Source organism: Lactuca saligna, chromosome 4, assembly GCF_052625555.1.
Source record: "Lactuca saligna cultivar CGN05327 chromosome 4, ASM5262555v1, whole genome shotgun sequence".
Classification (NCBI taxonomy): domain Eukaryota; kingdom Viridiplantae; phylum Streptophyta; class Magnoliopsida; order Asterales; family Asteraceae; genus Lactuca; species Lactuca saligna.
Window position 1 is genome coordinate 85,819,301 of NC_136420.1, and position 17,226 is coordinate 85,836,526.

The following is a 17,226-nucleotide window of genomic DNA, read 5'->3' on the forward strand; positions in this document are numbered from 1 at the left end:
GAAATTTGGAATTAAAATGAAGTAGTTATGATCATTTAAAAAAGTTAAGTTAACACATAAAATTTATAGAAAACCAATATTAACCTATGTTTATGAGTTAATAACTCAATATTTCTACATATCCAAAGATGTCTAAAGAGAAGTTGCAAGACACTTTAGTAACATTCCACGGATATAAGATTCATTAAAATCCAATATCTTATGAAGAATTTATGGTTGTTAAAAGATGAGAAGAAAAATAAGAAAGAAAGATGGAGAACGGCTAAATTTTTCTAAGTGTAGGAGAAAGGTCATGTGGGGCGCGCTACAAAATGGGTAAATAGCATCATTTAATCATAGTCTAACTTCACAAGCATTGTGGCCGTGTTAGACACAAGCCTAAGCCAAAACATGTTGCATGTGGATACTCACCCCCAAACACAAGCAGTGCATGGGTGCACGTGAGTGCTACCCCAAACCGTGAAATTTCAAGACATGTTATTACCTACATGTTTAAAACATCCCAAAAATACAATCCAAAAAATTCATTTAAACATATAAATAAAAACCATAATCGTCATTCATCATACAAAATCATTAGTCGTGTATCTCAAAATTATCATAGAAAACTATCTATATATCAAAATCATGTGACAAAACATCAGAGTAAATCATCTCAGGCTAAAAGTTGTGGTGTGTGCCATGCAGTCATCCCGAGCTCTTCCCCTTGCTAGCGGAAGTAGCTGAAACCACAACTGAAAACTGTAAGCACGAAGCTTAGTGAGTCACCTGAGACTATCATATAACATACACATAATCATATAATAGCATACATTTGGCCTTGCCCACTACATCGGGCGTCGCCCGACATCGGACCGAAGTTCGGCATCGAGCCCCACTCGACATTGGACCGAAGTCCGGTATGCACATAACATATCAACAAGCATATGACATAAGCACATAATATAAACATATAAACATTCATCGGGCTTGCCCTGATATCGGACCGAAGCCGGAACATATAAAACACAACATGTAATCTAAATATTCCTTGGGCTTTCCCTGGCATCGGACAGAAGCATGGAACATATAACATACATATGCTAGAATCACGAAGACATCAAGCATACAAAACATTCCTCGGGCTTGCCCCAACATCGGACCGAAGTTAGGAAGCATACAAGGCACTAGAGTTTCGTGGTTTAGGGTTTGACACTTGGAGGCAGGAAATAAGGCCATCAAGTGGGAATTAGGATGCTTAAATAGGGTGCAAAATCCAGAATTTGGTTTCATCTTGGCAACCCTACTCTTCGAGTCGAGTCTCTCAAATTATCGAGTAGACGACTTAAAATCCCGCGGCCATTCTGGTTTCAACTCGACAAATTTCTGGCTCCCAACTCGTCGAGTAGCTCTATAAGAGTGAATAAATTATGATTAAATGCGTACCATGAACCAGGCGTTACAATGTTCATATGCTATGTGTACGATGTTGACCTCTTTTAACCACTTAAGTAACTTTATCTGTGTCCAGTTTCAATCACTTTAATTCAATTTAAAAAAAAAAAAAAAACACTTCCTAAAGTCATGTATGTGTGCTCATGCTGAGAAAACTAGGTGAATGCACTTAACCCGGATTTAAGATCAAATGAAATGGCTTATGACTATAAAATGAAAAAACAAGGTACCACACCGATCATTTACATTTGTATGTATCATTTTCAAAACCATTAAAGTTCACATGAACCCGAAGCACTTATTTACAAGTTTCAAATTATCATACGTTAATTACTCAAAGATAGCAATTGACATGTTATTAAGGCATACTAACATGTTTTAATCAAGTGCTATTGCTATATGATCATGATGCAAATTGTGATTATATACTCCATAAAGTTCATCATGATTAATTTTGAATTTTTGAAATTTGAATACTAATGATGAAGTGATTAGTGTATGATTAGTAATTAAATGCTTATGATCATATGTGATCTAAAGGTTTTTATGTTTATTGAACTCCGATACTAATATAAAGTTAAAAAGAGGATTATAGTGTGTATATTATTTTATCCTTTGACTTTAACGAGATAAAAAAATGTTTATGTTGTGTTATATTTCTGAACAAAAAGCTTACTGTAATTTTTGATGTTGTAAATAGAATTTGTTACATTGTGTATTGTGTATATTACTTATTAACAATTAACATTTAACAATAAAGATTACAAAGGGCTGTATTCGTTGGACATATTAATGATTATAAATATTAAATAATTTTAAATAAAGGAAAATACATAATGAAACGCTGCAATGCAAAACATAAAACTGATTTAAAAATATTCATTTTGGACGTGTTTTTTTTACCAAAAACTTCTTATTGAAACTTGAAACTCACAGACTAATTTTTTTAAAAAAAAAAAAATATTTTTTAGTTTTATAAATATATAATCAATATATTTTGTTTATTTTTCATCATACTATTTTTATTTTTGAATTGTTTCATTTTAATATCTTTTTAGACATTTATTGTTATATTGTTAAAATATTGATGATACTTATATTATATTACAACGATTATTATTATATTAAACGAATATTAATAATCATTAATTTGTTCATTTTTTTACACATAATAATTTTTTATACTTCTTTTAAAAGTTGTTTAATATTAAAACACATTTGATGTATATTATTTTTCGCAATTAATATATATATATATATATATATATATATATATATATATATATATATATATATATATATAAATGTATATATATGTTTTTATAATATGCTTTAAACTAAAATTAATACCTAGCTTAAATAAACTTAAATTTGTTATTAGTATGTCTAGACGTTTATTTATATTTTTAATATAATGATCACAAAGTAAATAATAAAAAAATGTTTAGTAAATCATATCATAGTGGTTAATATAGATATCTATTTTTGAATTAACGTGAAGTTTTAACATATACACTAGAGAGTTATTCATACAACATAAAGTTTTTGTAAAAAATCCATTCGCTAACTATGCGAACTTATACTATTATAATTAAACTAATAGACATTCGAGACTTATCATACAACATAAACATTTACATAGTATTTTGGATTTTTTACGAAATAAATATATATTTTATAATAAAACTAATATTATATTTTTATAAGGATATGGATTGAAAATGACATTAATATAAATAAATATGTAAGTTTAATGTTTGAAAAAATGTAGGCTATAGTCTCTGAACTTCTAGATAATTATGACTGCAATAAAACTTCACATTTTTCCAGAATTATTTTGAATTGGAAATAACGCTTAACGCATTTTATTTCATTAAAAACAATTTTTTTAACTCAAAATATCAAACGCCCTTTTATTAGTATCTTATGACAACACTACATTTATATTTTTTGACCAAAATATAAATATATTTTTAATCCAAAACCGCATATTTATATATTAAAATAAAAAACAAGTTATTTTTATTTTTAATTCAAAAATAAACGTAGTTTTATATTTAACTAAAAACACTATATAATTTTATTTGTAGCTCAAAATAATAGATGTAAATTACCTATATATCGTAATAAAAAACTATATTTTTTTGTTATTTTATTAAAATTATCTATTTTATTATAATAATTAGTTTTATAAGTAAGTCTAATTGATGGAATTCCTTTTGATCGAAAGAAAAAACAAAGTCATGTAATCATTGTTGTGTAGACCCCTCATTGCTTTTAGTCGTTAATATGATCCACTCCTGATTTATTCTTAAAATGTTCCAACCATGGTTACAAATTTTCACCTTACCATCTAAGTTTCTACAAATCCTGAAAACACCATAAAATATTTAGGCGATCTACCCCTTATAAAAATCAAATAAGTGTAATTATATTTGTTGCACTACCCCACCCCTTAAATCCTAAAACCTAAAGATAACTATCAATGTCATTCAAAAAGGAAACTAAATTTTGTTGAGAACTATTCCTTATAGTGAAACCAATCCCCGTCGTAAAATTATTTATCAATTTGAAATTATTCATCATAAAATATAGTCTAACTTGATGAAAGATGACTAATATAATTGAGCAGGTTTAGCTCAACGAAAACATGAACATCAAAATCCATAAAAGTGGAACCGAACGAAAAAAATCTAAAACTCAACCAAAACAACCTGAATTCGAACAAAAAAAGAAAACATAAAGAGTCTGTAGACCAATCAACGACCGAGACACCCAAAATAGATCAAAGACAATCAATTAGACGGCTAGGAACATCTAATTAATCGTTGGAATGAAACTATTTGCCGACAGCCGTATCGCGCAGGTAAGCTACTAGTCAGAATTAACAATAATCCATGAATTACTCCTAATGAAAAGGCATGAGACTAGGTCACAAATTCTGAGTCACGTAACAATTAAACCCAACAGGTTGTACCGAGAATGAAGACTAACAGGAAGAAAAGAGAGAAGATATGGATTGGAGGTTGAAGTGAGATAATCACAAAAAATTTGTTGCCTATTTGATATTATATTAAAACGTGTTTCCACATCAATCCCAATTCTCATTAAAGAAAACGAATATATACTTGTACAACATACATAGGGTGAATGTCAACATTAATGGGTCGGGTATGTATAAATACATAGATATACATACCGAAATGGGCTAACAAATATGCAAGCTATAAGATTTACATGGAGTTTTGAGAGATAACTAGATTTTTAACCCAAGCTATGAAATTAAGATTAAATTTTTTTTTTCTGTTTAAAATCTATAAAAAAAAAAATTAAAAAAAAAAAATTAAATAAAATAAAATTAAAAAAAAAAAAACAAAAACAAAACAAAACCACATTCAAACAGCGGGTTAGATAAAAAAAAACAACATTTTCGACCAATCCCCCATAAGAACATCCCATGACACTCTCGATTCCCATTTAGTTAGTGTGGAACATTTTCTACAAAAGCAAATTAGTAGCTGGTTGATTCATATGCCTAATTAGATTTGATCCCTTTTCATTTTTGATAGTGTTCACCACGTCACCAGCTAAAATGCTTGTATGGTTGTACATAAAAAAAAAAAAAAAAAAAAAAAAATTATAAAGATGCAAAATGTTACAATTTTATATGAAACATAGCCATGTGAATAATAATGGTGCATGTCCTTTTGCTCACTCTTTTCCCCTTACATTGCTGCAGAAAATATGTGGCATACTTCATTCAACGTCTAAGCCTTTGGGTCCAATAACAACTTGGAAGACAAAACCATGTGATCTTGCATTTTGCAAGAATGTGTCACAATTAATCTCTTCCTAAAATTCCTACAATTACCCACTCTTATTGAAATCTTCTTACACCTATATATAATGCATCCAACTATGCCGATATCAAGCAAAACTCCTCCAAAAATCCACCACAGAACCTGTCACAAAACAAAATCCTTTCATATTGCATTTTTTCACCAAAACAAATTAAGTGACCGGACCCTTCATGTATACATGGCTATTCGTATGCCTGGGATCATTCAAGCAAAGAAAGTTCTTGGTCGATCATTGTCCAATGGAAGCCGTCACATCATCCCAAAAGGATATTTTGCAGTTTATGTTGGTGATCAAGAGAAAAGACGATTTGTTGTTCCTTTATCATTATTAAACCAGCATTCGTTCCAAGACTTGCTACATGAAGCAGAGGAAGAATTTGGATATGATCATCCAATGGGTGGCCTCACAATTCCGTGTCGTGAGGAAGTGTTCATTGATGTTGCCTGCCGCCTTTGCTCGTTATGATGAAGAGCTAGGCATGCATCGTGTTTGCTAACAGTTTTGTACAGTCAAAATCACCATGAGGATTAATTACTTGTAAATCAGAGGGAGTAATGTGGTCTCCATATTAATTGTATGATAAACAAATTTAATTAGTTTCTGCATTAATACATTAATGACGAGCATACTTCAACTTATGGTGTTCATGTCTATGCCATTAGGGCTTTCTTTATCAATGTCCTCTAATTAAACCCACCAGAACAACTTACTTACTTTTGTTCTTTAGCTTGTATCGTCAATCTGTTAAAAAAAGTGTGTATGCCGCATCTTTCTCCATATACTGAATGTGACTATAGCCTTAAGGTCTGGATCAGTTGTTTCTTCAACACCACCTACCCAAGAGCTATCAGTTATTGTTCTTTTACTGTAACCTGTTATGATGGGGACTGATTGGTGAAGAGAAGTCAGCCGATGATCAATGATGAATAGTTCGATAAAAATTCATGGTAGGATCACACATGTTAGTGAATGAACTCAAGGAAACAACTTTGTAAAGGGCCTGCTTATGTCTTTCTTGAGGAAGCTCGGAAGTTTAAAGAAAAGAACTCATACCATGGTACTTAGGCCATCTCCAATGGATTAAACCCATGAAGAGTTGTATGGATTGCCATGTTTGAAAAGAAATTTACACATTCAATTTAATTATTACAAAATTCATAAATTTTCATTACAATTATGTCACTGAACTCGACACACTCTCTCCACTATATTATATTCACATTTAATCTATTAAACTCTCATACAACTCCTATATACAACTACCATTATGACCATATTACTAATTACGAAGGTTTCAATATAAAATCGAGCTACAAGTCTTGATTCCATGAAAACTATGGAAAAAGGCAAGGCATTGAGTTTCAAATATTATAATCACAAAAGAATTCCAACACAGACTCCTCTTGGAACATCCTAAACATCATCATATCCTACTTTCTTCCCAAGAGATTTATTCCGTTAAAAATCTTAATTACTCAAGCAACATGACAATCATTGACAACCTACCAAAATAGTTAGAAAGGCCCCACAACACATGGTATATATATATATATATATATATATATATATATATATATATATATATATATATATATATATATATTTCAACATAACAAGCTACTGCAGCTTGTAATCAATAAATGAATAATATAAAAACACAATGGGTCACTTACGTAGTTGATTTCAGAGTTACAGAAAAGCAAACAGCCAATCGGTTATAAGTTAAAGTCAAATAGCGGATCCTTTTATATTGATCATTGATAACAGAACAACCTTCAGAAGATATATTCAGGAGGGAAAAGACAAATATTTAAGTGCATACTATGAGTTTAATTCATATATCAGATTAGATATGAGCATTAATGTCTTTTTGGATGTTTTGTTGATTTCAGGACCTGAAATCGTGGACTTGTTGCTCTTGAAAAAAAGATGCCTAACCTTCTGATATTTTTGACAAGCATGACCATGTGAGAAATAATGATGTTTGTCCATAAGACTCACTTGTACATGGGCCCATAGTGTAGCTCAAGCTTGGCCACTCAGCATTACTGAAATTTTGTGGCATACTTCATTGTACATATATAATTCTTTGGGACCAATAACAAGTTGGAAGACAAAACCATGTGATTTTTCTTTTTTGTAGAATGTGTCACCATCTCTTCTTTGAAATTCCAACTATTATTCGATATTCACTGAAATCTTCATACACCTATAAAATGGATACAATTGGGCTGATATGAAGCACAACTCCTCCCAAAATACATCACAGCATCTTTCACATAAAAGAAATCCTTTGAGAAGAAAGAGACCCTAGCCTTCATATAAAAATGGCCATTCGTATGCCTCGAATCATTCAGGCCAAAAAAGTTCTCGGTCGATCCTTCTCCAATGGAAGACGCTCATCATTATCATCATCGGTAGACATCATCCCCAAAGGACATTTTGCAGTTTATGTTGGCGATCAAGAAAGAAGACGATTTGTTGTTCCTTTATCATTATTAGAGCAGCCTTCATTCCAAGATCTGCTACGTCAATCAGAGGAAGAATTTGGTTATGATCATCCAATGGGTGGCCTCACAATTCCATGTCGTGAGGATGTCTTCATTCATGTTGCTTCTGGCCTGATCTGCTCATTATGACCAAGAATTTTGCATTCTATTCGCTAACATATAACATAATTTTGTACAGTAGAAACTACCATGAAACCTAAGTATTTGTAAAGCAGTCTCCAAATTGTATGATAACCAACATTAGTTTCACCATTAACATAGCAATGAAGAACATCATTCAAATTTTGTATCTATATATGCATATGCCACCTTCCTTTATTAAAGTACCCTTATAAAGTGCTCAAAATCACATACTTCAGACTTTCTACGTCTATCTCACAAATGTTCAAAAAAGGTGTTGCAGAGCAGAGCGAATTAAAAATTTTGAATGAGAAACCATTTTCAAATGAGACTCTTTTTTCTATATAGTTAATGCCACATTTCTTCTGCGATAAGACAGCCACACGACTTCAATCAAGCGCCCAATTTCGCTGAACTCGACACAAAGACTCATCTAGATATATGGCTTCCTCGTGTGATCCACTTTACACAATCTCATCGGCGCGACATCATCACGACCTTCCAATTCGCGCTATAGGCAGCGAGTGAGAGGGATTTAAGACCATTTTTTAGTAAAAATTCGATTCCATCAAAACCATGCCTTAAACACTTGTATTTCTCCATTATCTTTGGACCGCAAAAATCATATATGATTTTTGTATCTATTGACTGAGCCCATGGTCTTTCTTGCTTTTGGCTTTCTACAAAAATATTGGTGATTTTTTCTTAATATCAATCTTTCTTTACTAATTATTGTTGATTCTCATTTAGAAAGTAATGGTTCCATACATTGGAGGTATTATTTTGGATTATCAAACCGTATGGAGATGCATGTTCGATTATTTGGAACTTTGAATTTAACCAATATTGATAAACTTTGTTATTTTTGCTCATTTTTAACGGATATTATTGTGAAAAGCTTGCTAAAAACTAGTAGGACAAAGACGACATACGAAGGTTCTTTTTGACACGCCACAATTCGAGGTTTTTTTTTTTTTTTTTTTTTTATATATATATATATATATATATTTATTTATTTTAAATAGTTAATTTTGGCATGTCAAAAAATATTATATAAACAAGTTTATATGTTAGGTTCGTAAAGAGCTACTCAAACTCGCGTTTCAACAAACTTTAAAATCTTTAATTAAATCGTCCCTTCGTATATGTTCATTTCCCTAGACTAAGGGCTAAGGAGCCAAAAGCGGATATAGAAGATAAGTAGCCTGTTGGTTAGCTAGTTAGTTGGTGCAATACCTTTATTTATTTATTTATTTATTTTTTTTTTTTGTAAAAGTAAGCTACATTATTATAGAAATCATTTGTTTAAGCGTTTAACATTATTAACTAGTGTGAGTATGGAACCACACCTTTTATAACCACACCAATTGAACTTGTAATCACCTCCATTAAGCCTCCATAGATGATGCTCTTCAAGATCTCAAAAGATTTAGAACGGCGTCTTTATGTTTGACCTTGGATCAATGTAGGAGAGGTGGCTACTCGAATATCTTTCATGTTTTATTGGTGTTTTACTTTTACCACCCAAATGAGAAAGGACATCATGAATAAGCAGTGAGTCTTTTGGCTTTGAATAGGTTCCTACACTCGACCCATCAGTTTAACCTGCAGAACATCGATTCATATTATAAGATTTTTAACCACAGAAAAACTAGTAATTAAAAGATCGACATAATAAAGGATTTCACTTGGTTCTCCGACTTCGGGATCAGTAACAACATTGTTGGGTTATAACTCAAAAGATGCTAAAAGGCTTCCCTTCTTACATTTAACCGAAGTGTAAGACTTAAGTCGGTACATAGATAAAAATAAACAACTAACTTACAACATGAACCAAGCAGAATATAGTGTTTGAGGGTGGTAGTAATGGTGCTTCGAATGTTGGTAAACAAGAGGTCGTGGTGACTAGAGCTTGTCTACGTAAACTTGAATGAAATATTATAATGAAGAGGGAAGGGTATCTGGAGGGAATTAGCGCGAAATGAAATTTTTGAATAAAACTTTTAGAGGGATTATTACATGATATTTTGGTGCAGTATTGAATTAATGCACCAACAAATACGCTTTTAATGCCTTTATTGCGATTATAGGAGCCGCACCAATTACCTATTTAAATGGTGTGGTTGGTTCGTGTATTGATGCGGAATTGTTTTACTAGTATGGTTTTAGCTACAACCGTACCAAAAAAAATACCTTATCGCACCAAAAAAATATGTTATGTACTAGTGTTGTCATAAATTGTTGATATGAAATGGAATCAAAATTCTAGTCTTATATATGTGTAATACTACAAAAAGTGAAATTAGGTCAAAAGTGACAAAAATAAGAAAGTATGGTTGTTATTACCTTTATATATGTTATTATAAGTCATATAATTTATTAGAAATGAGTTTCATGGAAATAAGGGTAAAATGAGAAGAATTATGAAAAATTAAAATTTACATGAAATAATGAAATTAGTAAATTTTGAGCTATGGGAGGCTAACCAAAGGAAGGTGTTCAGCAACAAAAAAAAGTTGAAAAGGAAAGAGTACATATAAGATTAAACAATGTAAAATGAATCAACTTAATTGGTAAAACATTGAACATATTATGAGCTTGCAAAGTTAGAAGACAATTCATTCATAAGTTATGGGTTTTTTTTTTCCAAAATTCAAAGGTACTAATTTTAGAGGTCAATAGCTACAGAGCTAGAATAATTCAGAAAAATCTATAAAACGAAAGTTATAAACATTATGTAAACAGAAACATAGAAAAATGATTCAAGAAATTTGGAATTAAAATGAAGTAGTTATGATCATTTAAAAAAGTTAAGTTAACACATAAAATTTATAGAAAACCAATATTAACCTATGTTTATGAGTTAATAACTCAATATTTCTACATATCCAAAGATGTCTAAAGAGAAGTTGCAAGACACTTTAGTAACATTCCACGGATATAAGATTCATTAAAATCCAATATCTTATGAAGAATTTATGGTTGTTAAAAGATGAGAAGAAAAATAAGAAAGAAAGATGGAGAACGGCTAAATTTTTCTAAGTGTAGGAGAAAGGTCATGTGGGGCGCGCTACAAAATGGGTAAATAGCATCATTTAATCATAGTCTAACTTCACAAGCATTGTGGCCGTGTTAGACACAAGCCTAAGCCAAAACATGTTGCATGTGGATACTCACCCCCAAACACAAGCAGTGCATGGGTGCACGTGAGTGCTACCCCAAACCGTGAAATTTCAAGACATGTTATTACCTACATGTTTAAAACATCCCAAAAATACAATCCAAAAAATTCATTTAAACATATAAATAAAAACCATAATCGTCATTCATCATACAAAATCATTAGTCGTGTATCTCAAAATTATCATAGAAAACTATCTATATATCAAAATCATGTGACAAAACATCAGAGTAAATCATCTCAGGCTAAAAGTTGTGGTGTGTGCCATGCAGTCATCCCGAGCTCTTCCCCTTGCTAGCGGAAGTAGCTGAAACCACAACTGAAAACTGTAAGCACGAAGCTTAGTGAGTCACCTGAGACTATCATATAACATACACATAATCATATAATAGCATACATTTGGCCTTGCCCACTACATCGGGCGTCGCCCGACATCGGACCGAAGTTCGGCATCGAGCCCCACTCGACATTGGACCGAAGTCCGGTATGCACATAACATATCAACAAGCATATGACATAAGCACATAATATAAACATATAAACATTCATCGGGCTTGCCCTGATATCGGACCGAAGCCGGAACATATAAAACACAACATGTAATCTAAATATTCCTTGGGCTTTCCCTGGCATCGGACAGAAGCATGGAACATATAACATACATATGCTAGAATCACGAAGACATCAAGCATACAAAACATTCCTCGGGCTTGCCCCAACATCGGACCGAAGCTAGGAAGCATACAAGGCACTAGAGTTTCGTGGTTTAGGGTTTGACACTTGGAGGCAGGAAATAAGGCCATCAAGTGGGAATTAGGATGCTTAAATAGGGTGCAAAATCCAGAATTTGGTTTCATCTTGGCAACCCTACTCTTCGAGTCGAGTCTCTCAAATTATCGAGTAGACGACTTAAAATCCCGCGGCCATTCTGGTTTCAACTCGACAAATTTCTGGCTCCCAACTCGTCGAGTAGCTCTATAAGAGTGAATAAATTATGATTAAATGCGTACCATGAACCAGGCGTTACAATGTTCATATGCTATGTGTACGATGTTGACCTCTTTTAACCACTTAAGTAACTTTATCTGTGTCCAGTTTCAATCACTTTAATTCAATTTAAAAAAAAAAAAAACACTTCCTAAAGTCATGTATGTGTGCTCATGCTGAGAAAACTAGGTGAATGCTCTTAACCCGGATTTAAGATCAAATGAAATGGCTTATGACTATAAAATGAAAAAACAAGGTACCACACCGATCATTTTCATTTGTATGTATCATTTTCAAAACCATTAAAGTTCACATGAACCCGAAGCACTTATTTACAAGTTTCAAATTATCATACGTTAATTACTCAAAGATAGCAATTGACATGTTATTAAGGCATACTAACATGTTTTAATCAAGTGCTATTGCTATATGATCATGATGCAAATTGTGATTATATACTCCATAAAGTTCATCATGATTAATTTTGAATTTTTGAAATTTGAATACTAATGATGAAGTGATTAGTGTATGATTAGTAATTAAATGCTTATGATCATATGTGATCTAAAGGTTTTTATGTTTATTGAACTCCGATACTAATATAAAGTTAAAAAGAGGATTATAGTGTGTATATTATTTTATCCTTTGACTTTAACGAGATAAAAAAATGTTTATGTTGTGTTATATTTCTGAACAAAAAGCTTACTGTAATTTTTGATGTTGTAAATAGAATTTGTTACATTGTGTATTGTGTATATTACTTATTAACAATTAACATTTAACAATAAAGATTACAAAGGGCTGTATTCGTTGGACATATTAATGATTATAAATATTAAATAATTTTAAATAAAGGAAAATACATAATGAAACGCTGCAATGCAAAACATAAAACTGATTTAAAAATATTCATTTTGGACGTGTTCTTTTTACCAAAAACTTCTTATTGAAACTTGAAACTCACAGACTAATTTTTTTTTTAAAAAAAAATATTTTTTAGTTTTATAAATATATAATCAATATATTTTGTTTATTTTTCATCATACTATTTTTATTTTTGAATTGTTTCATTTTAATATCTTTTTATACATTTATTGTTATATTGTTAAAATATTGATGATACTTATATTATATTACAACGATTATTATTATATTAAACGAATATTAATAATCATTAATTTGTTCATTTTTTTACACATAATAATTTTTTATACTTCTTTTAAAAGTTGTTTAATATTAAAACACATTTGATGTATATTATTTTTCGCAATTAATATATATATATATATATATATATATATATATATATATATATATATATATATATATATAAATGTATATATATGTTTTTATAATATGCTTTAAACTAAAATTAATACCTAGCTTAAATAAACTTAAATTTGTTATTAGTATGTCTAGACGTTTATTTATATTTTTAATATAATGATCACAAAGTAAATAATAAAAAAATGTTTAGTAAATCATATCATAGTGGTTAATATAGATATCTATTTTTGAATTAACGTGAAGTTTTAACATATACACTAGAGAGTTATTCATACAACATAAAGTTTTTGTAAAAAATCCATTCGCTAACTATGCGAACTTATACTATTATAATTAAACTAATAGACATTCGAGACTTATCATACAACATAAACATTTACATAGTATTTTGGATTTTTTACGAAATAAATATATATTTTATAATAAAACTAATATTATATTTTTATAAGGATATGGATTGAAAATGACATTAATATAAATAAATATGTAAGTTTAATGTTTGAAAAAATGTAGGCTATAGTCTCTGAACTTCTAGATAATTATGACTGCAATAAAACTTCACATTTTTCCAGAATTATTTTGAATTGGAAATAACGCTTAACGCATTTTATTTCATTAAAAACAATTTTTTTTAACTCAAAATATCAAACGCCCTTTTATTAGTATCTTATGACAACACTACATTTATATTTTTTGACCAAAATATAAATATAATTTTAATCCAAAACCGCATATTTATATATTAAAATAAAAAACAAGTTATTTTTATTTTTAATTAAAAAATAAACGTAGTTTTATATTTAACTAAAAACACTATATAATTTTATTTGTAGCTCAAAATAATAGATGTAAATTACCTATATATCGTAATAAAAAACTATATTTTTTTGTTATTTTATTAAAATTATCTATTTTATTATAATAATTAGTTTTATAAGTAAGTCTAATTGATGGAATTCCTTTTGATCGAAAGAAAAAACAAAGTCATGTAATCATTGTTGTGTAGACCCCTCATTGCTTTTAGTCGTTAATATGATCCACTCCTGATTTATTCTTAAAATGTTCCAACCATGGTTACAAATTTTCACCTTACCATCTAAGTTTCTACAAATCCTGAAAACACCATAAAATATTTAGGCGATCTACCCCTTATAAAAATCAAATAAGTGTAATTATATTTGTTGCACTACCCCACCCCTTAAATCCTAAAACCTAAAGATAACTATCAATGTCATTCAAAAAGGAAACTAAATTTTGTTGAGAACTATTCCTCATAGTGAAACCAATCCCCGTCGTAAAATTATTTATCAATTTGAAATTATTCATCATAAAATATAGTCTAACTTGATGAAAGATGACTAATATAATTGAGTAGGTTTAGCTCAACTGAAAACATGAACATCAAAATCCATAAAAGTGGAACCGAACGAAAAAAATCTAAAACTCAACCAAAACAACCTGAATTCGAACAAAAAAAGAAAACATAAAGAGTCTGTAGACCAATCAACGACCGAGACACCCAAAATAGATCAAAGACAATCAATTAGACGGCTAGGAACATCTAATTAATCGTTGGAATGAAACTATTTGCCGACAGCCGTATCGCGCAGGTAAGCTACTAGTCAGAATTAAAATACTAAACAATAATCCATGAATTACTCCTAATGAAAAGGCATGAGACTAGGTCACAAATTCTGAGTCACGTCACAATTAAACCCAACAGGTTGTACCGAGAATGAAGACTAACAGGAAGAAAAGAGAGAAGATATGGATTGGAGGTTGAAGTGAGATAATCACAAAAAATTTGTTGCCTATTTGATATTATATTAAAACGTGTTTCCACATCAATCCCAATTCTCATTAAAGAAAACGAATATATACTTGTACAACATACATAGGCTGAATGTCAACATTAATGGGCCGGGTATGTATAAATACATAGATATACATACCGAAATGGGCTAACAAATATGCAAGCTATAAGATTTACATGGAGTTTTGAGAGATAACTAGATTTTTAACCCAAGCTATGAAATTAAGATTAAATTTTTTTTTTCTGTTTAAAATCTATAAAAAAAAAAAATAAAAAAAATAAAATAAAATAAAATAAAATTAAAAAAAAAAAAAAAAACAAAAACAAAACAAAACCACATTCAAACAGCTCTCCCTTTTTCGGGTTAGATAAAAAAAAACAACATTTTCGACCAATCCCCCATAAGAACATCCCATGACACTCTCGATTCCCATTTAGTTAGTGTGGAACATTTTCTACAAAAGCAAATTAGTAGCTGGTTGATTCATATGCCTAATTAGATTTGATCCCTTTTCATTTTTGATAGTGTTCACCACGTCACCAGCTAAAATGCTTGTATGGTTGTACATAAAAAAAAAAAAAAAAAAAAAAAAAATTATAAAGATGCAAAATGTTACAATTTTATATGAAACATAGCCATGTGAATAATAATGGTGCATGTCCTTTTGCTCACTCTTTTCCCCTTACATTGCTGCAGAAAATATGTGGCATACTTCATTCAACGTCTAAGCCTTTGGGTCCAATAACAACTTGGAAGACAAAACCATGTGATCTTGCATTTTGCAAGAATGTGTCACAATTAATCTCTTCCTAAAATTCCTACAATTACCCACTCTTATTGAAATCTTCTTACACCTATATATAATGCATCCAACTATGCCGATATCAAGCAAAACTCCTCCAAAAATCCACCACAGAACCTGTCACAAAACAAAATCCTTTCATATTGCATTTTTTCACCAAAACAAATTAAGTGACCGGACCCTTCATGTATACATGGCTATTCGTATGCCTCGGATCATTCAAGCAAAGAAAGTTCTTGGTCGATCATTGTCCAATGGAAGCCGTCACATCATCCCAAAAGGATATTTTGCAGTTTATGTTGGTGATCAAGAGAAAAGAAAGATTTGTTGTTCCTTTATCATTATTAAACCAGCATTCGTTCCAAGACTTGCTACATGAAGCAGAGGAAGAATTTGGATATGATCATCCAATGGGTGGCCTCACAATTCCGTGTCGTGAGGAAGTGTTCATTGATGTTGCCTGCCGCCTTTGCTCGTTATGATGAAGAGCTAGGCATGCATCGTGTTTGCTAACAGTTTTGTACAGTCAAAATCACCATGAGGATTAATTACTTGTAAATCAGAGGGAGTAATGTGGTCTCCATATTAATTGTATGATAAACAAATTTAATTAGTTTCTGCATTAATACATTAATGACGAGCATACTTCAACTTATGGTGTTCATGTCTATGCCATTAGGGCTTTCTTTATCAATGTCCTCTAATTAAACCCACCAGAACAACTTACTTACTTTTGTTCTTTAGCTTGTATCGTCAATCTGTTAAAAAAAGTGTGTATGCCGCATCTTTCTCCATATACTGAATGTGACTATAGCCTTAAGGTCTGGATCAGTTGTTTCTTCAACACCACCTACCCAAGAGCTATCAGTTATTGTTCTTTTACTGTAACCTGTTATGATGGGGACTGATTGGTGAAGAGAAGTCAGCCGATGATCAATGATGAATAGTTCGATAAAAATTCATGGTAGGATCACACATGTTAGTGAATGAACTCAAGGAAACAACTTTGTAAAGGGCCTGCTTATGTCTTTCTTGAGGAAGCTCGGAAGTTTAAAGAAAAGAACTCATACCATGGTACTTAGGCCATCTCCAATGGATTAAACCCATGAAGAGTTGTATGGATTGCCATGTTTGAAAAGAAATTTACACATTCAATTTAATTATTAAAAAATTCATAAATTTTCATTACAATTATGTCACTGAACTCGACACACTCTCTCCACTATATTA

The 17,226-nt window shown here is 30.8% G+C and overlaps 1 protein-coding gene and 2 pseudogenes across 1 annotated transcript; all 3 read left to right on the forward strand.

The window, feature by feature from the left end:
• The first annotated feature begins 5,268 nt into the window (after positions 1-5,268).
• On the forward strand, positions 5,269-5,929 carry LOC145042303 (auxin-responsive protein SAUR21-like). Its single transcript, XM_078990702.1, has one exon. The coding sequence runs from the start codon at positions 5,341-5,343 to the stop codon at positions 5,758-5,760; it is 420 nt and encodes a 139-aa protein (XP_078846828.1). The 5' UTR covers positions 5,269-5,340; the 3' UTR covers positions 5,761-5,929.
• A 1,588-nt stretch (positions 5,930-7,517) lies between these two features.
• LOC145042304 (auxin-responsive protein SAUR22 pseudogene) lies at positions 7,518-8,098 on the forward strand (annotated as a pseudogene).
• Positions 8,099-15,934: 7,836 nt separating this feature from the next.
• On the forward strand, positions 15,935-16,647 carry LOC145042306 (auxin-induced protein X15-like; annotated as a pseudogene).
• The last annotated feature ends 579 nt before the right edge of the window (positions 16,648-17,226 follow it).

Coding starts and splice junctions, on each gene's coding strand:
- LOC145042303 (XM_078990702.1), top strand. CDS start 5,341: ATGCATCCAACTATGCCGATATCAAGCAAAACTCCTCCAAAAATCCAC.